Source organism: Phaseolus vulgaris, chromosome 5, assembly GCF_051622355.1.
Source record: "Phaseolus vulgaris cultivar YP4 chromosome 5, ASM5162235v1, whole genome shotgun sequence".
Classification (NCBI taxonomy): Eukaryota; Viridiplantae; Streptophyta; class Magnoliopsida; order Fabales; family Fabaceae; genus Phaseolus; species Phaseolus vulgaris.
Window position 1 is genome coordinate 5,629,497 of NC_143502.1, and position 27,539 is coordinate 5,657,035.

At 33.1% G+C, this 27,539-nt stretch overlaps 2 protein-coding genes and 1 pseudogene across 2 annotated transcripts; 2 read left to right on the plus strand and 1 right to left on the minus strand.

Moving 5' to 3' along the window:
• The first annotated feature begins 1,062 nt into the window (after nucleotides 1-1,062).
• LOC150027442 (uncharacterized) lies at nucleotides 1,063-1,506 on the plus strand. Its single transcript, XM_090302367.1, has 2 exons — nucleotides 1,063-1,295; nucleotides 1,413-1,506. Exons 1-2 carry the CDS (start codon nucleotides 1,063-1,065, stop codon nucleotides 1,504-1,506), a joined length of 327 nt encoding a protein of 108 aa, XP_090158493.1.
• Nucleotides 1,507-11,786: 10,280 nt separating this feature from the next.
• LOC137836268 (small nucleolar RNA R71) lies at nucleotides 11,787-11,892 on the minus strand (annotated as a pseudogene).
• Nucleotides 11,893-19,846: 7,954 nt separating this feature from the next.
• Nucleotides 19,847-23,776, plus strand: LOC137834971 (C-type mannose receptor (DUF620)). The gene is made up of 3 exons (XM_068643248.2): nucleotides 19,847-20,453; nucleotides 20,864-21,211; nucleotides 22,620-23,776. The coding sequence occupies exons 1-3, from the start codon at nucleotides 20,139-20,141 to the stop codon at nucleotides 23,112-23,114; spliced, it is 1,158 nt and encodes a 385-aa protein (XP_068499349.1). The 5' UTR covers nucleotides 19,847-20,138; the 3' UTR covers nucleotides 23,115-23,776.
• The last annotated feature ends 3,763 nt before the right edge of the window (nucleotides 23,777-27,539 follow it).

A 27,539-nucleotide genomic window follows, 5' to 3' on the forward strand; every position in this document is an offset into this window, starting at 1 on the left:
TTTGTTTAGAAGAGACACCTCAAAAATGGAAGTTTGCTTCCTGCAACTGATCAATTATGACGTGCACACGACGAATTTTTAAAACTCCCATTGTGCCCTTCTCTTCTTCACTTTGAAAAATATTGTATGGTGAGGTAGAGGAAGTTCATTGTTGTGTGAAGCTTTGGTTTGAGCTGCAAAAGAGGAGGTTATATTCATGGTTGTGCACGGACATTCAGTGTAAGCTTCATTTGCCAAATTATTGAGGTAAGTAATCAATTTTCAGTCGTTTCTGTTTTTTCGTTCGAGCTCAGCTGGTCCTAGATATCGGCATCCAGAAGTCTGTTTTTTTCACTATGGATATTAATATCCAGAAGTCAAATTTTTCAATTACGGATGTCAACATCCGGAAGTGTGGTTCGTTGCTTCCGAACGCCCATGTCTATAGGTCATAATTGGCTTACGGATGTATATATCCAGAAGCTAACTGTTGATAATTTTTTTGTTATGGATTTATTTATCCGGAAGCTAAGTGTTCATTTTTTTTCAGCAGCCTAATGGATACAACAGAGTCAAACATGAGAGTTTTAGGAGAGATTGATGTGTGGGATGGATTAGATGATGTTGATCTGGAGCAGTCAATAAGTTATAACGCATTAGATAATGAACACAAGGCACATGAGTGTAGTGAGGCATTTTCTACAGATGAGGTATGGTCAATGTTGGGTTGTGAATGCTTTTTTTATGAATTGTTTTAAAATTTGGCATATGTTATTGTAGGTATTTCGTGATTGAGATGAGCTGTTAGAGTGGGCGAAAAGTGTTGGTTATAGTTATGGGTTTGTTATTGTTATATAAAGGTGGGATACATGGACGAGCCAATGAGGAATGATGACCTACGTATTGTTAGGTTGTGAGAGAGGAGGTAAATACAAATGGTATGAAAAAGAAATAGATGTCAGTCGAACGGGAAGTTGAAAGTGTGAGTGTCCTTTCAGATTGCGAGGCAAACCAGTCAAAGGTGGTCAAGGGTGGATGGTTGAATTAATTTGTGATTCTCACAATCATGACTTGGCAGAGACAATGGTGGGTCATCCATATGCTGGAAGGTTAAGTATAGAGGAAAAGGTTATGGTTGAGGATTTGACTAAAACTTCGGTAAAGCCAAGAAATATTTTACAAACCATGAAAGAGAGAAATGAGAAGAATGTGACGATGATTAAGCAGGTTTATAATGCAATCACTGTTCACCGAAGATCACAACAAGGTCACAGAACAGAAATGCAACAATTTATGTTGTTACTGGAGCAAGACAGGTACGTGCAACGATGTAGGTGTGATGAGGTCTCGAATATTGTGCAAGATATATTTTGGACACACCCAGATTCAGTAAAACTGGTCAACTCATTTAATATTGTCATATTAATGGATAGTACGTACAAGACGAACAAGTATAGGATGTCGTTACTTGAGATTGTTGGGATTACGTCAACAGGTTTGACTTTCTCCGTTGCATTTGTTTACTAGCAGCAGAAAAGGAAAATAATTTTTTGTGGGCCTTGACAAACTTAAAGGGTTGTTTTTTAGAGTTGATTCATGCCTTAAGGTGTTTCCTGAAGCTTATAATTTGCTCTGTCGATTTCACATTGATAAAAATGTGAAAGCAAAATGTAAAATGTTGGTGCATCCAAGAGAGGCATGGGATCAAGTAATGGAAGTGTGGGGATTTATTGTGGGTTGTGATATTGTTGAGGCCTTTGAAGATCGGGTCAATGCTCTTCGAGTTGTCTGTTCTCCATGGCTTATATTTGTTGATTATGTGATGGATACATGGTTACATCCACATAAAGAAAAATTTGTGAAGGCATGGATAGATAAGGTGATGCACTTAGGAAACACAACAAGTAACAAAGTTGAGGCGACACATTGGAGCCTAAAGAGAGTTCTTCAGAATTTGATGGGGGATTTATGTTTCTGTTGGGATTCTATCAATAAGATGATTATTTTACAACATAATGCAATCAAAGCTTCATTCCAAAAGAGTCTGCATGTGGTTGGACATCGATTTAAGGTTACAGCTTACAAAAAATTGTTAGGTTTTGTGTTTAAATATGTTTTGAACCTTATCTTCCTCCCATGTGAAACGACCTTCAGCTCACCACGATCCTACAATAATCAACATATATCATCAATAATCCGAAATACATACCAAATACAAAAACTTATTTTTCATTACTTACCAAACCATCCCACAACTATTTGGCTACATGATGTTCATAATTAACGAGTAAGGACTTATCCAATGGGCCTCCTGGATAACCTTCATCATCAACTTCAACTTCTTCTTGTTCAATATAATCTTCAAACTGTTCATTTGGAATTGAAGTACTAGGGCCACCCCGTTTTCTTCTAACCGATGCAGTTGGTCGCACACGATCCAAATTAAAACTTCCTCCACCTCTAGTCCGCACCATCTTACATTTCATAAAAATAACATTCAATCCAACATATATACAAAATTATAACACATATAGTATAAAACAACAAATGAAAAATTCCATAGAAGCCAAGTGCCCTAAGTACCTAACACTAATACGGATATTAATATCCACAGAACAACAACAACATTTCGGATAAAAATACCCGCAAGTCAAATGTATCTTACGGACAAAAATATCCAGAACCCATTATTAAAGTGCGGATAAAAATATCCGGAAACCATTATTGAAGTGCAGATAAAAATATTTGGAAGCCATTATTGACGTGCGGATAAAAATATCCGAAATCCATTAATGAAGTGTGGATATAAATATCTGGAAGCCAATAATGATTTGCAGATAAAATTATCCAGAAGCCACTATTCTATAGCGGATAAAAAACTACGATGATGAAGGGTACCTTGACTTCTTCGACGATGGTTCCCTCTGCCTGCGATGATAAAGGTCACTCACGGCGAAGCAAACGAACGGAGCAAAGGTGGCTGACGGTGTCTCACGTCACGGTGCCTGCGGCTGCTGCTTCACGCACAAAGGAAGAAGAAGAACAATAGAGTTGAGTGCATGACATTGGGTGCAGATCATAATTTATGTATTTTTTAAATTCATTAAGGGTAATTTGGTCTTTTCATACATGTGATTGGGTGCCAGTTAAAAATCATCGGGTGCAGGGAGAATCTGCCAAAATGGAAACTCAAGAAGGGGACGAAGTTAAAATGTGGGTTGCTTCTTCCTGCACCTCCATATCTTCTTGTGCCACCCCATAAGTTTTTATATTCCAAAAATACCCTTTTTAATATTCTGGATTACATAATCTGGAAGTCTTTTTCTAGATCCAGAATTAGCTTCTGGATTATGTAATCCGGAAGCCTTTTGTGATGAACTTCCGGATTACATAATCCGGAAGTCTTTTCTATAAATAAAATTAGCTTTCGGATTAGGTAATCTGGAGGTCTTCTTTTCATGTGTGATTAGTTTATGGATTACATAATCCATAAGTCTATTCTGAATATGAGATTGGCTTCCAGATTATGTATTTCGGATTCTAAATTATGTAATCTAGATTCTGGATTACATAATCCATAGACTTATTTCAAATCCCAAAGAGTTCTGGATTTTATAAATCTAAAAAACACTATCAGAATATGTATGGGGTGAAAAAAAAGGATAAAACAGTATTTTTCACATTTAGTATGGGGTGACACAAGAAGGTATGGAGGTGTAGGAAGAAATAATCTAAAATGTGGCAGTCAAATTGGGCTTAATACCGCATGCCTACAAATATGGATTGGCCCAGAAAAAACAACTCAGTGAGGTAGTAAAAATAATTTGGCATTATGTAAGAGAAAACAAGGTTTTTTTTTTCTATATGCGTTTCACAAAATTCCTGGACACACCTCTTATATTTATTTTGCAAGGGGCTTTTCAAGATATATTTTTTCCATTCTAGAAAGTCGATTTCAAAATGGATGGAAGATGTTCAAAAAAATTGAAATGTAGGGAGAAACAACCAAAAAAAACAGAAGATTTGGACCATATGTGGACAAAACAAAACTAACCATTAAAACACAAAATGGGTTATTTCTTCCTACATCCTAGTAACATCAGTTTATAAACTTTTAAATTTCAAATTGGGTAAAACTTATTTTCTAAAATAACATTTCCTGGGGAAAGGAGACACCATCTTGTAAATTCTGGATCACCATATTTTCGATTAAGAAATACTGAATGAAGATTTTACATTTTGGGTAAATCTTTTGTAAGGAAAAAGGATGTGGATGACATTTTTGGGCTATATGAAGAACAGGCCCAAAGAATGATGAATAAATGAGCCCAGGATAATTAAAGACTGAAGGGACTACTACGTACACTATGAGTCAGATAACAATAAAAGACAGACAAATGCTCCCTTCACCCAACACTTTTGAACTTGCACCCAACATAATTTCAAAAATTCTGAAAATACCTTTTATTTTGGAAATAAAAATCCAGCATTGAAAATAATGCATTCTGGAAAAATAGATTCGGAAGAGAATTTTGTGTTCTGGATATAAAAATTCAGAAAAAAAAAATCAAAATCCCATTCCGGATAAAAAAATCTGAAATTGAAAATAATACATTATGGAAGAGATTATTGTGTTCCGGAAAGGCGGTCCGGAATGTAATTTTATATGTACCCATTTCTTTTAAGGGTATTTTCGTGTTTTCCCCTATGATTGGGTGCAGTGATATGGTGCGGGATGGAGACTCTTTCTTCCTGCACCTCCATAGGTTCTTCTGCCACCCCATACAAAACGTCAAAATATCTTTTTATCCTTTTTGTGTCACTCTCATAAAATAGCTTTCGGATTATGTAATCCGGACACGCATTTGATAAAAGACTTCTGGATTACATAATCCAGAAGCTAAAAAACACTTCCGGATTACATAATCCAAAAGTTCAAAAAAACTTCTGGATTATGTAATCCGAAAACTAATCATGCATCTGAAAAAAAAGGTTTTTGGATTATGTAATCCGGAAGTTAATTATGAATTTGAAAAAAGACTTTTAAATTACGTAATCCAAAAAAATTACAAAGAAATATTTTTGAAAATATGAAAATTTATAAAAGTGAGGAAAGAACATGTGTAGGAAGAAAAAGTCGATGGAGGGTGGCTCATTCGTTTATTCTTGCTTGAAATGTCTATGTCGAATGTTGCAAAATTCATGATCTTATATTCATGTGGATTCTATATAAAGCAAAAAATTATTATAGCAGAAGATAGATATATAAAGTTACTATTTCCACCAGATTTGATCTGACTTGAGTGTGATGGAGTAGCAAACTTGTTCCAAAGGTTCACCTTCATTCCCTCAAAACAAATATATGTATGTGTATGCAATGACTCCTCAACCATATGAAAATCACCCTTCATCCATTAAAGCTAAGAGAGCTTGACTTTCAAGATCAGGATCATGCACCCACATTTCTTCCACCAACACCATCTCTCACTAATGATCTCTTCACTTGATGATGCCAACCTACCACTATCTAATTCTCCATCTAAATTTATGAGCTTAATGCATGAAAGTATAATGCATTAAAGTATCAAGAACACACATTTATATATATATATATATATATATATATACTACAACAAAATTTGTTAAATAAAAATCAATTTTAGAAAGAACAAATAATTAGTTGTTATATTAACTAAATTAGATACTATTTTAAATATTATAAAAATTATTGGTATCTAAATTAGTTTATATTATTGATAACTAAATTTGTATTTAATTAGTTTCTATTATTATTAAATGGTTTCTAAATTGGTATCTAATTAGCAACCCTAATTAGCAACCAAAGTTTTTGCTACCAATTTTAGAATCTAAATAATTGGTAGTTAAAACCTAGGTAGCTAATTAGATACAAATTTAGAAACTATTTATCAATAATAGAAACTAATTTAGATAGAAATTTTTTTTTATCTTTAAAATATTATCTAATTTAGTCAATATAAGAACTAATTAGTTTTTTTTTTCTTTTCAAAATTGATTTTTATTTAATGATTTTCTAGTAATGATATCCTATTTTTTGAAGAAGAAAATGTAAATTAAAATTTTTATTGGGTTTGGTGTGGAAACATCCAAGGTGATGAGTCGAAATTGTTAGAAATGATTATCTTAGTTTAAAAAATTGTTGAGTTTTGTAACCAATATCTAGTGAAAATCCAGCTATTTAATCAATAACTACTTTAGTTAAAAACAATTGTTTCGAACTTTGCATTTTATAATTATTTTATAGTGATTACCAAACTAAATATATGATTATAACTCTTTTATAGTGGTTAGTGACTATAATTGGTTTATAGTGGGCCATACAATTAGTATTAGATTTATAGAAAAAAAAGATTTAATTTAATATTTCCAAAAATCATGATTTCTTATTACATATTCAAATTGTATAAGAGGATGTAAAACAACATTTAAAACAAATTAATAAAAATAACGATTAAGTACCAGTTTCAACTTATATGTTTCTCAAATAATTGCAATTAGAATCATGAATACTTAATGTAACCGTATTAAAAAGGTTTCATGCAAGGAGTACATTATTTTAACAAAACTATTGCTAATCACATTTTTAAGGGTTATATTTAAAAAAAAAAAGGCTTAAAAAGAATTATAGTGCATATTTCCCCATAGTTTAAATATCAAGATCCATATGAACATGGTATTAAAAGTAAATTGAATATTTTTCTTTGATTCTTGGACTATCTTTATTCTTAATTGAATCATGTTGCTAAAGTGAGTATGATTCCAATATTATATTTTCCACGTACACACAGATTCGACATTAAACTTGAGATCACGTGTTTAAAGCATCGGATCCTGTTTCACTTCAACCAACACATAGATTTTGTAACATGTTCTATGTCACTCCAACTTCCAAGCATGTTTTTTCACGTCCCGTGCCAAATCTTATCTATTCAAATTATATCAAAAATAAAATAATGGTGTTTAGGACCAATGCTGAAAAGGAATGATCCAGAAATTAAAATAATATAATAAATCAGTGGAAGTATATAAAAATTGAAAAGGTTTTTTAAATTACACATAGATTGCGAATTGGAAAAACCATGACACTTGGCATTGCATTTATGGAAAATAAACAATATAGAACTATGTGTAGCATTATTAATATTTTAAGGTGTGGAGAAGAAGAATATTTGGACGAATTTCATTTTATTTACAAATCAATAGAGATCTTAGAATAAGCGCAGTAAACGATTAAATAAGTATTTTAGAAGTAACAAATAAATAAGTTATGCCATGTAGAAATGAAATATTGATTTATAAAATAATAACTATATTGTAATATATTTATATTAGTTCTCCTACTAATTTAATAAAATATTTAATTACGTTTTGTGTTTCAATGACATTATATGCATTTTCTTTTGTCTAGAATTTTTTTAGCTCTAAATTTTTATCAAAAACGTTGCTTTGAATCCTAATCAAAATTTTGTCCAATTTTAACATATAAAAACTTTTCCTCAACAACGTTTTGTTCTTATAATGAAATAACAATGTTAGTGATCATTAATAATACCATTAATAGTATAATAATTTAATAGATTAGATAGGATTATAATTAGAACTATCAAAATATATGATTTTGTAAATAGACTCAAATATCTTACCAATAGATATTGTTTGTTATCTCTAAATAGACTCAAATATCTTACCAATAGATATTGTTTGTTATCAATAAAGTTGGATTAGAGTTTAAAGAATGTGACTTAAATAGAAATAAAGTATTTTTTTTAGTTTTTTACAAGAGTGAAAACCAATTTGCTTGCAAGTTTATGAGCTAGCATATTATAACTAAATAATTTTTTATATTTTTATTGGGTCTAGAGATTAAGATTTAGAGTTTAGAATTATGATGTGGTGTTGTTTATAGGAGAGTAAGAAGAAATTCTGAAACCTGATATTTTTATCATCTTTCTCACTTTTAAGAGAGCACACACCTCTGTTTTATATTTTTTTTCTCCATTAACTAGATGACAAATAATCCATCATTGCACTTATTATTTAAACTTTTTATTAGGTATTTTGAGAAAAATATATTCACTATTTTTTTTCTTTAACTACACAATTATTTTTATTCTCTACCAATTTTTCAACTTGTTCAAAATTCAAAACATTCATTCAGATCTCCAAGATACTTTCCCTCTTATAACAACCTTGACTACACATTTTTTTTCTTTTTGTCTAGTTTCATTCAAATAGTGTATTGAATTTTAAGAATACAAACCTTAATTTTTTTTGAGCAAAATAGTTTATAAGGTAGACATTTGATTATTTTTACTCATTTTTAATGATTTTTTTGTCACATAAGAATCTTCTACTATCAATTTCAAGTGTTCAGATGTATAAGTTCTTAGTTACTAGGTAACATAAAAACTTATATTATTTATGCCTTTTGGCACTTGGTTTCTATTTCTTTTAAAGAAACTTCTTTTTTTAAAGAAACTTCTTTTTTTAAAGAAAATTCATTTTCTATCAACACTTCAACTCATTTGACCATCAAGTTTCATCATGTATATACCTTGTTTTCTTTGTTGTTATTCCATCTTCATTGTTATGTCCTCTCATCATCACATTATTCAAATGATTTTTTAATTTCATCTATGGTAAAATGTAGTCCACTTTTCTAATATAAGATAATTCTAAACTAAAAGTTATAATCCATTTTAAAATATAAAACTAACTTAATAATTGTTTTTACTTAATACGAAGGATTCAACTGGATTTAGTATGGTTTTAAACAATTTAATAATAAATTATATTTTCATCATTAGCCCATTAATTTAATAGTAAATTGTTTTTATTTGATAGGAAATATTAGTAGAAATTAGTATTAGAAAATAGAATGATATTGTAATGATGTGTTATAAACGAGATAGATAGAATCGAGGAGAATGATGATGAAAAGAAGATGATGGGAGGATGATTAGGGTGGGGTGATCCTTGGGATTAGATGACATGTTTTAGCAAAATCTTTGTTGGATTAGGTGAATCAGAAAGAAGATATGCTACTAGATTTCTCCTACGTACTTGGAATCAGGTGCAGGCGTGCACTATTTTCACTCTCTCTGCTACACACTCTTTTTCTTCCTCTCTCTCTCTCTCTCTCTCTCTCTTTCTTTCTCTTTCTCTGCTGCAACTTCACTCACACTTCAATAATCCTGCACTTAAGAATCATGCATGGAGCAGTGTTCAGATCACAGCCTTCTCTTACCTTCATTCAAAAGTACGCTTATGTCATTCAACTCAATTTCTTAATATATAATTAATGCTTTTCTATCCGAAAACAAATGCTCTCATCACTCAAATACAATCATCTTTGACTTACGGATACCACTTTATTTCCTAGGTTGAATAACTTTTAAGATATATATTATTATTATTAGAAAATAATTAAATAAAAATTAATTTTATTAACAAAAAATAATTAATTATTATATTAATTAATTTATATACTATTTTATAAATTAAAAAAATTATTAGTATCTAAATTAGTTTTTATTATTAATAAATAATTTTTAAATTGATACCTAATTAGCTATCAATTATTTTTATTTCATAAGTGATTAATTTCAGTAATATTTCATATTAAAATATAAACACTTGTAAGTATTACTTGCTAAAATACATATAAAATAATCTTTAATTTATGAATCTATACCTTTTTATATATTTTATTATCTTTATTTGAATAAAAACATTTTATTCCCAAATTTGGTGTTAATTTCAAGTTTATAGGAAAGAATGGTGATGATTGGGTTAAAGAATAATAATTTAAGCTAAAAGGAGAAAGCTCGAAGGCCCAAGAATACACAAAAAAGCACAAAAAGTCCAACTCGGCAATAGAGCATCTCGCTCAAGCGAGTCCATTCTCGCTTGAGCGAGAATGCTCCAGTGGCAGTATGAAAAATTGATGCCTTTCTCGCTTGAGCGAGAAGGCGACAAAAACATTGGGTCATTTTATGTTTTAATCAACAAGCTCATCAGCGCGACACAAGAAGTCACCTATCCTTAGCAAAATAGGTTAAATAAGGGCTTGAGATACAACCTCGGTGTGCCAGATTGAGAAAAAAAAATCATTGAGTGATTTGTAATCCAATTAGGAGAATAGGAGGTGGCAGGAAACATTTGAGGAGGTAGTCGTTAAGGAGAAACATCTTGAATATTCTTTTCATGTCATCCTTGCGTGCAATAGTCATCATGAGTGGGCCATTTGTTTGAACTCTTGGGTAGTAATTTGCTTGAACTCTTGGGTGATATTTAAATATAATATAATATTTTATTCTTGATTGATTATTGATATTGTTGTTTTGTTTCTAATTCTTGATCATATAATCTTAAATCCGACTGGAAAATATTTTTATCGTTCTGACCTAAACAATAACATTTAACATATTTGAGTGCTAGGAATAGACTTGAAATGTTAATTGCTATCAATGTCTGAGTTTGACTCTAAGTTGTTTTTATAAATATCCGAGGAATCGATATTTAGGAAGCATCTTAATAATTTTATATGCAAGGAATCAATACAAATGAATTTTATACGGACATCAATATCAATCAAAGAACATAATGTTACCATGCTAATCAAAATACATAAGAGTGAGAAAGATGAAACCTAATCCCTATTTTTCCAACTTGAAGCAACCAATTTTTTATTTTGTTTTCTGATTAATCATTGCCAACACAACCACTTTCAACACACTTTTTATTGTTTTGTTTTATATTTAGCGGACATTTTACTTGATTATTCAACTGTTCCTTGCGAGATCGATATTTGTCCTTAGGGACACATTATTACTTTTGACAATGCGGTGCACTTGGCGTAAAAAGTCATCAAGTTTTTGGTGCCGTTGTCGAGGAAAAGCTTGATTTTTGAGTAAAAATTCCTAAATATTGTGAATATTTTAAATTGTTTTGATTTGTTATTGTTTTGATTTTTTTTTAATCTGCAAATTTGTTTTATTGTTTTAATTCTTATTTTGAAGTTAATTGGTTTTATTTGTTTATATTTATTTTAGGATTTATTCTATTTTTTTATTTAGTTCAGATTCTTGAATTTATTTACTTTTATTTTTAGTCTCTTTTAATTGTGTTTAATTTTAAAAATAAATAAAAAATATTTTGTCATGGCTAGTGAATTTTTGGCTAACCCTTAAATTAGTTGTTTTTATATGATATTGAGAGGTCGAATTCCCAAAGACCAATTGTTATTTGAAGCAAAAATTGAAAGGGCAGCTAGAAGAAACAGGAAATCAAAGGCAAAAAAGAAGCAAAAATACAATAGAGAGGAATCTTCAACAACTTCTTCTTTTTACACTCATATTTTTCAGGAGGATAACAACATGGCGGAAGAGAAGCACCACATCCTATGAGGACACTTGGAGATTATGCCATGCACTAGGGGCCTAAACATTTTTCTAGCATTGCAATACTTGCTACTAATAGGGCCTTGGAGATGAAACCCGTTTTCCTCACTCTCATTATTACCCATCAATTCACAGCGATGGATCATGAGGATCCCCATACACACTTGGCTACATTTTATGAATTGGTGGGAACCATGAGTTTTCAGTCAGATCATCTTGAGAATGTTTATATGCGCTTGTTTCCATTTTCATTGGCAAGTAAAGCTAAAGAGTGACTCAAATCACATATAAATCAGAGTCTTACTAGTTGGAAGGATGTAGAGGGAAAAATTTTACAAAGAATTTTTCTAGTTTCTCGCTACATCAAGGCAAAGTCTGAAATCTCTATGTTCAGACAAAGAGCAGAGGAGTCTTTCTATGAGACATGGGAGAGATTCAAAATGATGCTGAGAAAATGCCCAAATCATGGGTTTGAAGAAATTTCTCAATTGAGCATATTCCTTAATGGTCTCAGATTTGATACGAAGATGCTCCTTGATGCCGCAGTTGGTGGCACAATGATGGTTGTTGATGTAGATCAAGCAATGAGAATTATTGATGCTTTGGATACAACTGATTATCAAGCTCAGCATGACAAACAAGCTCATCAAAAGAGAGGGTTATTGGAATTGAACACTACAGATGCACTGCGGACTAAAAATAAAATTCTGACACAGCAAATTGAGCAACTAACCACACAAATGGCCAAACTACCTCAACAGTTACATGTGGTTCACTCATCTCAAAGTCAGAATATACCAATCAGGTGTGATTTTTATGGAGGTGATCATCCTAATGGTCATTGTTCTTATCAGACCAACTCACCTGAAGATGAGGTAAATTATATGGGAAATCAAGGAAGGCAAGGTGGCTTTTCCAACAATTATTCTCAAGGTTGGAAAAGCAATCAAAATCAAAATTTTGGGTGGAAGCAAGACTATGGTTCATTGATAAGTGTCTAATTTCAGTAATATTTCATATTAAAATATAAACACTTATGAGGATTTATTGCTAATTTACATATAAAATAATCCATAATTTATAAATTTATACCTTTTTACATTTTTATGAGTTTTATTTGAATAAGAGCATTTTATTCCCAAATTTAGTGTTAATTGCAAATTTCTAGGGAGGATTGAAGATTTGAAATAAAGGAGAATAATTTGAGCTAAAAAGAGAAAGCTGGAAGGTCCCAAAATGGAAAAAGATGCAAAGAAAGATTGAGTCTTTTTTATGTTTCATCATTTAGCCCATTAGCACGACATAGGAAGCAACCTAACCCTAGGAAACTAGGATAAATAGAGGGCTAGAGGCTCAACTCTAGTGTGCCAGATTGAGAGGAAAACATCATAGAGTGAATTGTAACCCAATTGAGAGAATGAAAGGTGCTAGAAGTATGTGTGGCTAATTCTACCCTTTGGGATTGAGAGTAATATGCTCAAACTCTTATGTATTGAGGTGATATCTTATATATTAATATTCAGTTCTTGATTGATTATTGGTATTGTTGTTTTACTTTTAACTTTCTGTGACAAATTGAGAATCTTAAATCTGACAGAGAGGTATTTTTAGGGTTTGGACCTAAACATCATTACTTAACATATTTGAGTGCTAGAGATAGACTTGAAATGTTAATTGTCATTAACATTTGATTGTGATTTCTAAGTTGTTTTTATAAGTATGCGAGAGATCGATATTTAGGAAACATTCTTAAGCATTTTATATGCGAGAGATCGATATAAATGAATTTTCTACGGACATCAATTTCAATCAAAAAACTTAATATTGACATGCTAATCAAAATACATGAGAGTGAGAGAGATGAAACCTAATCCTTATTTTTCCAATTGAAGCAACAAATTCTTTGTTTGTTTTCTTATTGATCAGTGCCAATATAATCACTTCAAACTATGTTTATTGTTCTGTTGTTATATTTAGCGAATATTGTACTCGATAATTCACTGTTCCTTCTGGGATCGATATCAGTCCTTAGGGACAATTATTACTTCTGACAAACGCGGTGCACTTGCCGTAAAATGTCATCATTCATCCATTAAGCAAGGGCCTTTCCAACAGCAGCAATAATCAAAATATCCATCCATGCCTGAAAGGATGAGTAAACTCGAAGACATTGTAGAGAAACTGGTCAAAGCCACTATGGCCAGCCAAGGGAACAATATGGCAACGATCGGTAATATAGAGATTCAGATATGATAGATGGCCAAACAAATAGTAGAGGGACAAAGTGGCCAATTTTCAGCCAACACAACGACCAACTCTAAGAAGCATTGCAATAAAATCATTACTGACACTAGTGCAGAAACATAAAACAAATGCGGCTATTTCGAATTTATAAATGCGGCTTTATAGCCGCATTTGATCAACACGCACTTGTAAATCAAGAAATATAAATGCGGCTAGCCGCATTTATAAATACCATTTACATGTGCGGTTATTTGCTTTAACCGCACTTGTATATGCCAAATCATTAAAAAAAATTAAAAATTTTAAAACATCGTCAATCTTGTGTGAAGCCAACGTTGATTAAGAGTCACGGGAGCGCCAACAACGGTGGCGACAACAGAAGCGATGGCGGACAAGGAAGCAGCAACGGAGCAAACTAAAAAATCCACAAGAAACCACGAAGACAATGAAAGAGTACTGAGCAATGCGAGAAACCAAACAATGTAAGAAAAACGAATGTCAGCCAACGAAACAGTGCTTCGAGACCACCAATGCAAGGAAAAAAACATATATAAGAAAAACGAAAAACATTTATGCATATATTTGTGAAGATGAAGAGGAAGAAAGAGAGTTCAAGAAACTTACATTGCACAAATGGAATGCAGATGCAGCAGAAGGAGACGAACTCAGAGTGCGAACGCGAAACGAAGGCAAAGACGAGAAATAAAGTTTGAAATTATGTGTGGCGCGCTTCAAAATTTAGGGTAAAAAAGGATTTACGAATGCGGTTATTCAAATAACCGCATTCGTAAATCAAGCGCTTTGATTTACAAGTGCGGTTATACAAATAACCGCATTCGTAAATCAAGTGCTTTGATTTACGAATACGGCTATTCAAATAACCGCATTCGTAAATCAAAATAATTTCAAAAATGCCACCGCGTTTTTTACGAAAGCGGGTAGCGCAAAAGCCGCACTAAATAAAGTGTATCATTTTCTTCTTTTTGCACTAGTGTGAGAATGGTGAAAAAAGAGGAGAGGGAGATGGTAAGATGGTAAAGGTTGAGATAGAAAAAAAATGAGATAAAAGGGGAAGGAGATTTGAAAAAAAAGAAGAGAGAAATAAAAAAGGAAGGAAAATATGAAGTTGAGGAGATGAGTGTTATAAAAGATTTATCATATCCTCATATTCCTGTAAAAAAAAAAGAGAATAAAAGATTTTTTTATGATAAATTGCTTCCAAAATATTATTTTGCAGGATGGCTGGAGAAAAAAATCGTTATTTGAAGGAATTAAAAGGAAGATGTGTTGTTTTGAAGAAAGAGAAATAGAGTCGAAAGCGGGAAGCAGTACCTTGAAACAAAAAGACTTGCTAAAAAAATTCAAGGATCCAGTGAGTTTTAATATTTCTGTGTCAATAGATGATTTATTTATTGGTAATGCCTTATTGGATTTAAGGTCAAGCATAAATTTGATGCCATTGACAATTTTAAGACAAATAGGTGAATTGGAGGTTAAACCCACCAAGATGCAAACAACTAGCTGACAGAACTGTGAAACATCCTTATGGTGTGGTAGAAGATGTTCTTATGAAGGTAGATAAGTTTATATTTCCTGTGGATTTTGTTATCTTCGACATGAAGAAAGATAAGAAGGTGCCTTTGATTCTCGACAGACCTTTCATGAAGACTGCTAAAGTCATAGTGGATGTGGACAAGGGAGAACATAGATTAAGGACTCAAGATGATGAGGTAATATTTAATCTTTTTGATGATGTAAATAATTGTATCGCAGATAAGGATGAGAGATAAGAGGAGATTTCAAATGATGATGTCATCCCTATAGCTAATGGATGGTTCAAAGCTAAAGGAGAAAGTTACACCTCATAAAAATTTAAAGAGAAAAGAAAACTGGGAAAACCAAGGGAAGCCAGTGGAAGAAGATGAATATTGTCCAGGACAACCTATTATGCTCAGAGCGGGTAGGGGAAAAGGAATGAAGAAGACGAACAAATTATGGGTTATCAAGGAGTTGAAGATGGATAGAACAATTAAAGTTGAAGATCCATATTCAAGGAAAACAAAAGTGGTAAAAAGAGCACTGGTACAAAATCATTATCCCCCTTGATAAAAAAATTTCATCAAGCTATATGATGTTAAATAAAGCGCTTGCTAGGAGGCAATCCAATAATTTTGATTTGTTTATTTTATGTTAGAATATATTTTAGGTGTTTGATATTAATTTTTGTCCTACAAACATAAGAATTGGAATAAGCTCATTGTGGCAAACTCGCTCAAGTGAGAAAGTATGAAAAACGTTGGTGCCTCTGGAGCCATCTTGCTCAAGCGACAATTTATTCGCTCCAGTGAGAAGGACACGAAAATTTGTGTGCTCTCGGGTGCATTCTCACTCAAGTGAGATTTTACTCGCTCAAGCGAGACGACCCTGACAGCGTTTTTAGAAATGCGAAATGGGGTCCAGCGGTACCATTTTGTTCAAAATCCTTGGTGAGGAGCTCTTGTTTTTGCTTTGTGATAGCTTATTTCTTCTCTAATTTTTTTGTTCCTCTTTCAAACTAGAAATCTTTGATCACTGTGTGCTAAGTAAGTTTTTAACCTCTATATTTTTCCCTAATTTCTTTGCTAAGCCATAGATTTATGTTTTTTGGGGTTAAGATTTGGGGTTTTTTTGGGTTTTTGAGTTTTGAGAAGATAATGGTAAATGAAGTTAGTTTCTTTGTTCTATAAACCCTGTTTGGCATGGTTGATTGTTGGTTCTTGCATTATGAATGGTTAGTTTTAGAAATCTTACTCTTTTGCACCAAAATTAAGCATGAATGGAAGGTGTTTGTCAAAATGCGTAGTGAAAATTACATGGAGTTTTCATTTTTGCATATGGATGGCTAGTTGACAATGCAGAAAAGGGGTTTGTAAAAATGTTTATGTGGGATTTACATGAGATTGGTTAAATTTTGAATTGAGGTTTGGAATGATAATAATGTTTGAGCAATAGGTTGCGCCTCATTTAAATTTTGCAGCTATGGGTCAGACCAAGAGTATTGCAGCTCAAACGACCAAAGGGAAAAGAGTAAGGATGGAGTCTCCAGAACCACCAACAAGAAACAAGTTTGGAAGTAAAAAATTGCAGAAAAAGTATGAAGAAATAAAGAATTGGGCTTTCATTCCTGAGAGAAGAGTACATCTGCTGCCAGAATAATATGACCCACTTCTGGGGAGCCTGCAAAGAAGAAATTGGATGAGGCTAGCTAAGCCTTTTCAAATGTATAATCCTGATGTAGTTCATGAATTTTATGCAAATGCTTGGGCAGAAGAAGATGGAACTCAAGAGTTGTGCTCAAGAGTAGGAGGGCAATGAGTGCCTTTTGAAAGGGACTCCATTAGTGCATTTTTGGGTGACCCTTTGTAGATAAGAGTAGATGAGGATTGCACATATCATCGGTTGAAGGCTCAAATTTGTGGGTTTAATGATGACATAGTGGCAAGGGAAATCTGTTTAGCCAATCACACTTATCAAATAAGTTCAGTTGGTAAATCATGGAGGATATTAAGAAAACATATGAAGACTCTATCTCAAGCTTGGATGGTCTTCATGTTGGTCAATATGGTACCTAATGGCCATGTATCTGACTTGAATATTCCCAGGTGTCATCTTCTTTATTGCATTTTAAAAGATAATTATTCTATTGATGTGGCCAAAATTATTTGTCATGAGATTTATAAATTTGCTAGATTTGAAATTGGCCCAAACAATCAGAAGGCAAAGGGTACTTTAGGGTTCCCTACTCTTATTATTGCCCTCTATGCAGAACATGGTGTGGAGGTTAACCCATATGTCACGATTAGACCTCCAGTTGATTTGAAATTTATTGTTAATAACTGAATTGCTGCAAAAGAATAGGAACCACAAAATGGTGAGGTTTCTATACATCAGTCAACCGTCCACCAACCAGAACCATACGCACCATTTAGGGAAGACAAGTTATTGGAACAGTTGCAGGAGATGGAGTTGGAACAAAGAGCTATATGGGAAGATATACAAATGCAGGAAAGTGTCAATCATAGAGGGATAATGAGGCTTGCTTGGCCTGGGGACAAGTTCTATTATTCTTGGGAGGGGGGGCAAAGTATGGCAGTTGGAGAGAGCTGAGAAGAGCATGCAGTAATTCTAAGGAGGCTAACTGGTGGAAGGACTTAAAGAAAGTATGGTCGTCGAAGGAGTGGGGGAATTACTTTGAGGATAAACTCTCGTGAAGGTTAGGGGACGGTACGCGAATAAGGTTCTGGGAAGATAAGTGTCTTGGTAGTGAGGCTTTAAGTGTAAAATTCCCAAGGCTCTACTATTACCATAGATAAAATTGCTAATCTATCACAAGTAGGCTTCTGGAACAATGACATATGGAGTTGGAAAGTGGTTTGGAGACGTGCCCTATTTGAGTGGGAAGTTGGAGGGGAAAACTAGCTCATGACGTTATTAATTGACAAAGTCCTCTCAAAAGGTCCCGGGGACCAATGGTTATGGAAGGCGGAAGAAAAATTAGTTTGCACGGTTAACTTAGCCTAGAAATGCCTAAGGACAGAGGGAGAAAGGGTTTGTAGATCAATGTATGAGTCCTTTTAGAGCATTAAGGCGCTATCCTCGTCAATGACAACTGCTTAGAGAGTTTTGATAGATAGGCTTCCGACACATGTTAATTTGGTGAAAATAGGGTTAGACTTGGAAAGCAACAAGTGTGTTATGTGTGGGGAAGAAGAGGAAACATGAAGCCATGTTTTCTTTGAATGTAAAGTAGCCTAGAGGGTATGGTGCCTGTGTAGTGAGTGGGTAGGGGAAAATATAGTGTTCCATTGGGATGGCAGATCCCACTTCATTCAGTTTAAGTTAGGTTGGGCAACATAGGACATAAATAGATCTTGGGGGTGTATGTGGATTGCAGTGGTTGGAGAAATCTGGAAACAAAGTAATCAAATCATTTTTTAAGGAAGGAAGAGTAGATAACTCTGAGATCTTTACTTTGGACCAACTTAAGGCGTGGTCACGGCTTACTAGTAAAGAGAGTTTAGCTGAATTTACATATGTCCAGTGGTGTTTGAATCCTAGGGATTGCTTGATCTATCAGAAAGAGAAGATGAAGATGGGTTGCTTTAATGGTAGGGAGACTTTTAGACTACTTTTGTGTTCTTTTATTGATTTATTATTATCTGATGTTGATGCTTGAGACTGGTGCTGCTAACGCTTTCTAGTGGGTAGAGAGGAAGTATTTGGTTTGTATGCAGGGTTTAAGAAGCACCCCTAAGAAGCACAAGAAAGAGTCACCCTCGATGTTATGCTTTGTATTTATTTTGCAAAACTATGCAGCATGGTTTGGACATTGGTTGTTGAGAAGCATAAAAAGATTGTCTTATCTATGTTTTGGATTTTGAATCATGTTCTTTTTGTAGTAGTAGAATGTAGTAGATGTGTGGTTTTTGCCTTTTGATGTTGGAATGTTGTTGGTATTATTTATATTTTGTTCTATGCTCATGGCCATATGGTTTAGATTTGTTTAATTAGGTGAAAATCATAGAAAGTTGGTTGTAAGTATATGTATAAAAGAGTTGGGACACCTGAAGTAATTTTTTTTTCTGAAAAAGAAATCATAAAAAACAAATGTTGTTACCATGATTCATCTTTAAGAATTAAGAGATTCATAAAAAAATACATTTTTTTTTGGACATTTCATTCTACTACTATATCTTTTAGTTTTATTATTATCATTAAGTGTTATTATACTTTATTCTTTGTGACAAGTAAAAAAAAATTCAGAGCTTACAAAAAAAAATAGTATTTTTATTGTAACACTTCATTCTATTATCCTCCTCATCTCGATAACAATAAACACCGTACGCAAACAAATCAAACTCATAACAAAAGCATACAAATGATCAAGCAGTACACATGACTTATCATCCAGTACCACCAAAGAATCAACAAACATATATTTTGAGAAGTTATCAAGATATTCGTAGAACTCAAATATCGAAAAAAATGAAAAAACTTTAGTGATGGAAAGAGATAGTAATTGATCAAAGGTGGTAGGGCAATCCCCATGGGACCTAGAGGGTGGCATGGGGAATAGGTTAGCTCGAGAGAATAAAAAAAAAATAAGTAAAGAGTATAAAAATGTAACGACAAGAGTGAGTCCCAAAGCAAGTGGAATAAAGCAAATAGACAACCCAACATGCGAGTTTGTATTATATAATAATGTCATTTCTCTGCCGTTGAACAGATAATCTGTCGCTTTTGTCTCTTTCCCATCACTTCCTCACTCACACAAACACAAATACACACACTCTCTCTTTTTAACTCCCAAACCGCATTCACATTCATAGCTCTTCTTTTCCTCCTTCTGCTTCAATATTTCTCTCAGCATCTTCTCCTGCATTCAATTCAATTCCATTCTCTCTTCCTAATAATCATTACTCTCCAGACTCTTACATGCCCCAAATGGGTTCTAGAGCACGTTGGCGCCAGAGTTGGGCTCCACAGCCTTTGACACCCTTAATCGAAGGTCCTGGCCCTGAAATGCAAGAGGAGGGCACCAAGAAAGAGAGCTCCTGGGAAGTCATAAGGGAATGGTTCAGAACTCAGAAGATCTCCCCAGGTGGAAGCTTCTCACAATCATTCTATGGAACCATTCATGCCAAGACCCAAGATTTAAGGCTTTTGCTTGGTGTCTTGGGATGCCCCTTGGCCCCTATTCCCTCAGCTCATGATCCCACCCTTAGCATTCACATCAAAGACACCCCATTTGTAACCTCTCTCTCTCTCTCTCTCTTCAGTATGTTACCTTTTTTGTTTAGACAGAATTTAATGTAGTTTTTTTGGTGCTTTTAATGTTGTTGTCCTATCATAACTAACGTTTTATTTCACTAATTTGTGTTGATCTTTTAACCAAGTTAAACTATCAGAAAGTAACTTAAGAAATACACAACAGAAGCTACTATATCTAAGTTTTGTCCTTTTTTTTTCCTTTTGTATACAACTGAAGTTGTTAGCTTGGATGTTTTGTTAGCTGCATTGTGGCTAAACTTGCAGCCACATCAACTACTTGTGGCAATACTTTTTTTTACATGATTAAGATTTTAGAGTTTGGTACTATTAATTCCATTCTGGTGTAGGATCTGGTTAGGTGACATTTTCCATTCATGTGACTTCAACAGGAAACTTCAACTGCCAAATACATTATCCAGCAGTATTTGGCTGCCACAGGGTGCCTAAAGCAGCAAAAGGACACAAAGAACATGTATGCCACTGGGACGGTGAAGATGATATGCTGTGAGACAGAGATTTCATCTGGGAAGAATGTCAAGTGCTTGGGGACAAGAAGCAGTGAAAATGGTTGCTTCGTACTTTGGCAGATGCTACCTGGAATGTGGTCTCTTGAATTGGTGGTTGGTGACCACAAGGTGGTTGCAGGAAGCAATGGCAAAACTGTGTGGCGGCACACGCCATGGCTAGGCACACATGCTGCCAAAGGCCCCCAAAGACCCTTGCGTCGTATCATTCAGGTATAACAAAGAATCAAAATCACTAACTAAAAAAAATAGATCTCTTTAACTAGCTCATAATTTAATTTCCTAGTTAATGCATAGAGAACGATCTAAAGCTTTTTTTTTTCTTTTCTATTTGGCTATTCAACTTGATTTGGTAGAGTGCACATTGAGAATGAGACCTATTCTGCTAAATATGTTAAAACTTGTCTTAGTACAAAGAGAAAAATTAAAAAAGAAAAGGTCATTTTGTTCACTGTTTTCTTTGGCATGATGCGAAACAAAAATGGAGCAAGTTGTGTTGATTTATTGGTGGTTTGTTTGGTGGGTAGACTTTATTTGTTGGAATTGTGGTTTGGGGGACATAGCCTAGGAATGAAAGCATGTTGTACCAAACAAATACAAAGATTGAAAAAAAAATTGAAATCCCAATGAATGAAGGGTATATATCGAGCTGACAATGATGGAGAAACTGTCCCATGCTTTACCCTACAATGTGGACTTGTTTTCTTCAAGAATTAGTATACTTCCATGCCACGTGACTGTCAATCTGACGTCATGTATGATTATTTTTATGGCTCATGAGTCATGATCTTGGGATTGCCACTTATTGCAGGTGGCTATGGCTACCTTGGATTATCCTTTTGCTTTAACTTTTCCTTTTAATTCTGCACTTTAATCCACAGTGCTTCCTCCACTGCATTATTGCCCCTGCTTTCATGCTTAAATATTCCCTTTTTCATTTTGTACTTCTTTCACTCTTCACCTAATGTTTGGCATTGCATAGGATAACGCACCTTCGTTTATCAACACCAACTTTTTATTCTTTCAAAAACAACTGTACAAAAAAAGTCATAAAATGACAAAATAAAATTCAATTAATGATTTTTCGGACTGTTATAGATGTTGTGATGTAGCATTCTTAAAGCCAAAATTCCTAGCTTATACTATTCTCATCAGGGAAAAGAAAGTGTCACAACTCATAATATCTATAACTTATCATACATTACCATTTCTTTCTGTTTATTTCTAATTAGATAATAAAATAAAAAATGTAAAAACTTATTTGGGTAAGTTATACACACCATGGGCATTCAAGTATATCCAAAATAAGACACAGACGAAAATCATTTACTTATAATTTCGACTAGTATATAATAATAGCTGAACTTTTTAGAACGAAAGTGTTTATAGATTGTTAAATAATTTCTTTCTATCTATATTAATGCGTGAGTTTGTTTGTGTTTATTTTAAAAAAATAGAATGTTTTTAAATAAAATAATCAAATTTGTAGTTTTTTAATGTATTTGTCTAGTATCGTTATTTTAAAAATAATTACTGCTTTTAATTTTTTTTAAATGAATATACTATGTTTGAAATTTATTTCTTTATGAATTGCAATTTTCTAATTTGCTGTGCACTGCAGGGTTTGGATCCAAAGACCACAGCGAGCTTATTCACAAACGCGCAATGCTTGGGCGAGAACCGAATCGGGACCGTTGATTGCTTTGTGCTGAAGGTTTCAGCGGATCGTGCAGCGGTGGTTGAACGGAGCGAGGGGCCCGCAGAGGTGATAAGGCACATTCTCTACGGTTACTTTTGCCAAAAGAGTGGGCTCCTCATATACCTCGAAGACTCTCACCTCACACGGGTCCCAACGCAGGACAATGATACGGTGTTTTGGGAGACCACAATAGGAAGCAGCATCAGCGACTACAGAGACGTTGATGGTGTTCTCATAGCCCATCAAGGGCGCTCCATTGCGACAGTATTCCGGTTTGGCGAGCTCTCGATGCAGCATAGCCGAACCCGGATGGAAGAGATTTGGACCATTGATGATGTGATGTTCAACGTGCCTGGACTCTCCATGGACCATTTCATTCCTCCAGCTGATATCTTTAACAACATAAGTTCTCCATGACAACCTAACTTTATTAGAGGGGTTTGGTTTACTTTTTTTTTTAATTATGCTTTTTCATTTTTGGAATTTGAAATAATTTTGATTTTGGTCTCCCAAATTTAAAAAGATTTTTTCAGTCACTAAAATTAAAAGAAAATGGTTTTAGTCCTTAAATAATAAATTTAAGAAATTAAAATGAGTTTTTTTATGAATTGTAGCTTAGGATATATGGTTTAAGCTTCAGGGTTTTATAGGGTTAAAAACTATTTTTAATTACTTAAATTTAATGTTTAAAGACTAAAATTATTTTCTTTCTATTAAAGGGACTAATTTCTTTTAAATTTGGGAACCAAAATCAGAATTATCTCAAGTTTCAAAAATGGAAATCATAATTAAACTTTTCTTCTTCTTTTTCTTCTTGGCAATGTGAATTGTAGTATTACTTAATTTTGGGGGTGGTATAATCAAAAGGATTGGTGGAAGAAGGTGTAATTTTACTTTTGCCTTTGTTCATGTTTTCTAATGTAAGGTTTTAGTGGCCACTAGTTAGTATGTGTTTCAAGTCATTAAGCTCAAATGACAAATTCAAGGTGGGGTGGAATAAGTTACTAAATTCGTATAAGATAATGATGGCACATATTTATGTACTTTCATTTGGAGAAATTTGTGGGATATTTGATCAATTATGCCATTTTAATATGCCTTGTATGAGTTATTATAGGTTTTTTATATTTAACTTTAACTATTTTATGTGAATAATAATAAAAAAAAAACCTTCCCATCACACTTTTTTTCACCATTTGTCTTCTTCTAAGTTTTATTTTTTTTTTATGATAAAGTTCCTTCATTTTGATTTATCCAACATTTAAGAGCATATATATATATAGATGTACAAATAAAATATGACTTAAAAGCAGATAAATATAGTGTATCAACTGAAACACGCAAAATATGAATTAAATTATCCAAAAGAAAGTTGTTTTTGAAAGTATTATTGATTTAATTATTGTGATAATTTTAAGAATATTAATTTTTGTGTGGTAATAACGAACAATAAAGAGATGCTTTGGGGGGGACAAACTTAGGAGAGAATAATCTGATTATAAAAGAGAGAAAATATTGAATAATAAATCAGAAGTAATAAATTATATAATTATGATATAAAAAAGTAATTGTCTTTCTAATGAACTACACCGGATACCCTTCATGTCTAACCATTCAAATCATCATAAAGTTTTGATTTAAAAGTATACAGTTTATGAATATATACTTATAACGTAACTTTTGTCAAACTTTTATTCAATTAGATATTAACATGCGTAATAGTTTTTTATTGAATAAAAGTTAAAAAAAAGTTCATTTTGTTGAGTTTTATAATAATGATTTTAAAAGGTATACCTTCATTTCTAATTTGTTAGTACCATGAAATTTTTTTAGATAGACACTAGTGCAAAAATACCATTTACGATAATAAATTTATAACGCTTTTACGGTTAAATGCTATCTATCAAAACGCGGTAACATTTTTTAAATTAAAATAAGTGTAAAACGGTGGTTTAGGGTTAAACCGTCGTTTTAAATCAAAGTTGCTTGGTCTAAAATGACGGGTGTGGTGGAACCACAGTTTTATACTAAGCAGATTTGGTGTAAAACGACAGTTTTACATAGGAACTGCCATTTTACACAAATTTGATTACCCTAATTCGTAGCGCGTCACTTACGCTTTTCGCATTTCCTTTGTCTTCTCGCATTGTTTCGTGTTTTTCCTTTGTGCTCTCTAGTTCTTCTTCATCTTCGTGCTCTCTGCTCATTGTAAGTTTCTTTCATTCACTCATTTCGACGTCCTCCATTGCTTATTTGTTTCTTTTTTTGTTTCTCTTATTCGTTTATGTCTCCATTGGTAAATGTTTTCTCTGTTGCTATTACTGTTTCGTTTCCTTACACGCTGTTTTCATTGGTTTCCTTGTGCCTCCATTGGTTCTTCGCCGCTACTCTTCACCAATGTTGCCTTCACGTACAAGGTTGGTGGTGTTTTTATTTTTTTTAATATTTTTTTAGTATTATTAATTTGTATATTTTGTATTTATTATAATTTGTATTTGTATTTATTTTTAATTTATATTATTTTAGTTGCTAGGTTAGAATAGAATTATTAAATTGTTAGATTGTAAATAGATTTAATACGTGTTGGTTATCACGTTATAAGTTGAAATTTTTTTTTGATGATATTATTGAAGAAATAGAAAAGCATGGACCCCAATGAAGGTTATGTGTTATCTTCCCATCATTCCAAGGATGAAGCGTTTGTTTGCAAACCCAAATGATGTTAAGAATCTTAGATTACATGCAGATGAGAGGAAATATGATGGCATGTACCGACATCTAGCTGATTTTATTCAATGGAAGAAATTTGATGATGAGTTTCTAAAGTTTGGTAAAGAATCAAGAAATATCCAATTTGGTTTAGCTACAAATGGAATAAATTTGTTTATGAATCATAGTTCATGGTCTGTTTTACTTGTTATTTACAACTTACCTTCTGGATTGTGCATGAAGCGAAAATACGTGATGTTGTCTGATATCCGGTCCAAGACAGTCAAGAAATGACATAAATGTTTATCTAAGTCTCCTAATTGAAGATTTGAAGTTAATGTGGGATCAGGGTGTTGAAGTATTTGATGAATTTGCTGATGAAACTTTCAAGATGCATGCCATGTTATTTTGCACCATCAATGACTTTTCAGCATATGGTAACTTATCAGGGTATAGTGTTAAGGGTCATAAAGCATGTCCAATGTGCGAAGAAGACACCTCTTCTCAACAATTGAAACATGGAAGGATGATAATATATCTTCGGCATCGAAGGTTTCTTAGAAGTCATCAGCCTTACAAAGGTTGAAAAAAGCCTTTAATGAACATCAAGAGACTGACAGTCAACCAACTCCATTAACTGGTGTTGAGGTTTACGAAAAGGTAAATAACACATATCACACCTTCGGTAAGTCAAAATAGAAGTCATTTGTGACAAACATATGGAAGAAAAAATCAATCTTCTTTTATCTTTCGTACTGGTCAAGATTTAAAGTCAAACATTGTATAGATGTAATGCATGTTGAGAAGAATGTGTGTGATAGTTTAATTGGTACACTTCTTAACATTAACGGGAAGACGAAAGATAGTCTAAATGCTCGTTTAGATTTGATTGAGATGAAGATACGAGGTGAGTTGACACCGATACAAATTGGTAAGTGTACATATTTGCCCCCAGCCTGTTATATCATGTCAAAAGATGAAAAAAATAAGTTTTTGTCAATGTCTAAAGGGTGTGAAAGTGCCATAAGGACATTCCTCAAATGTGAAGAGCCTTATGTCAATGCAACATTTGAAGTTAATTGAGTTGAAGTCTCATGATTGTCACATCTTGATTCAATAGTTGCTACCGGTAGCTATTCGTAGGATCTTACCAAAAAATGTTAGACATACCATAAACCGTCTGTGCTCATTCTTTTCTTTCATTTGTTGTAAAGTCATTGATCCAGTAAAGTTATATGAACTTAAAGATGAAATTATTGTTATCTTGTGTGAATTGGAGATGTTTTTTCCTCCATCTTTTTTTTTTACATCATGGTTCATCTAGTTTTGTATCTGGTAAGAGAGGTTAGATTGTGTGGAACAGTGTACTTAAGATGGATGTATCCTGTTGAGCGGTATATGAAAATTTTGAAAGGGTATGTTAAAATCGTCTAGAAGCTTCAATGATTGAAAGGTACATAGCTTAAGAAAGTATTGAATTTTGTTCAGAGTACATGTTAAAAGCAAATCCAATAGGTCTTCAAGCCAACTCATGGCACCATAGGCGTTCTATAAGTAAATGTTTACGTGGTGTACATGTGGTAAGCAAATCTCGATCAGAAATCTTGCAGGCACATTTGTATATATTAAATAACACAAATAAGGTTAAACCTTACATAGATGCTCATAAAGCCACTGTGAAGGCAAATATCCCAAGACAACCACAAAAATGGGTCTTGATGGAACATAATAAAACTTGCATACCTTGGTTTAAAGACAAAGTGTTAAAAGATTAAATTGCATCAGAGACCTTGACCTGGTTAGCTGCTGGATTGAAGTTTGATGTCATTTCTTGTACAGGTTACGAAGTGAACAATTGTCTATTTACACGAAGTTTATGGATGAAAGGACTACTATTCAAAAGTATGGTGTTACTCTTGAAGCTGAGTCAATGCAATTTTCCACTTCAAAAGATACAAATCATGTAGTTGGATCAATGACATACTATGGTATTATAAAAGAGATATGGTAGGTTGACTATAGTAAGTTTTTTGTTCCAGTGTTCAAGTGTAAATGGGTTGACAATAAAAGCAGTGTTAAAATTGATGAATTAGGATTCACATTAGTGGACTTTCGAAAGATAGGTTATCAAGA

Bases quoted from the DNA above. Each gene is read 5' to 3' on its own strand.
- LOC150027442 (XM_090302367.1), top strand. From the start codon at position 1,063: ATGGTGGGTCATCCATATGCTGGAAGGTTAAGTATAGAGGAAAAGGTT. The intron at 1,296-1,412 runs GTACGTGCAACG...ATTAATGGATAG, and splicing joins TTGTTACTGGAGCAAGACAG to TACGTACAAGACGAACAAGT.
- LOC137834971 (XM_068643248.2), top strand. From the start codon at position 20,139: ATGCCCCAAATGGGTTCTAGAGCACGTTGGCGCCAGAGTTGGGCTCCA. The intron at 20,454-20,863 runs GTAACCTCTCTC...TGACTTCAACAG, and splicing joins ACATCAAAGACACCCCATTT to GAAACTTCAACTGCCAAATA. The intron at 21,212-22,619 runs GTATAACAAAGA...TGTGCACTGCAG, and splicing joins CCTTGCGTCGTATCATTCAG to GGTTTGGATCCAAAGACCAC.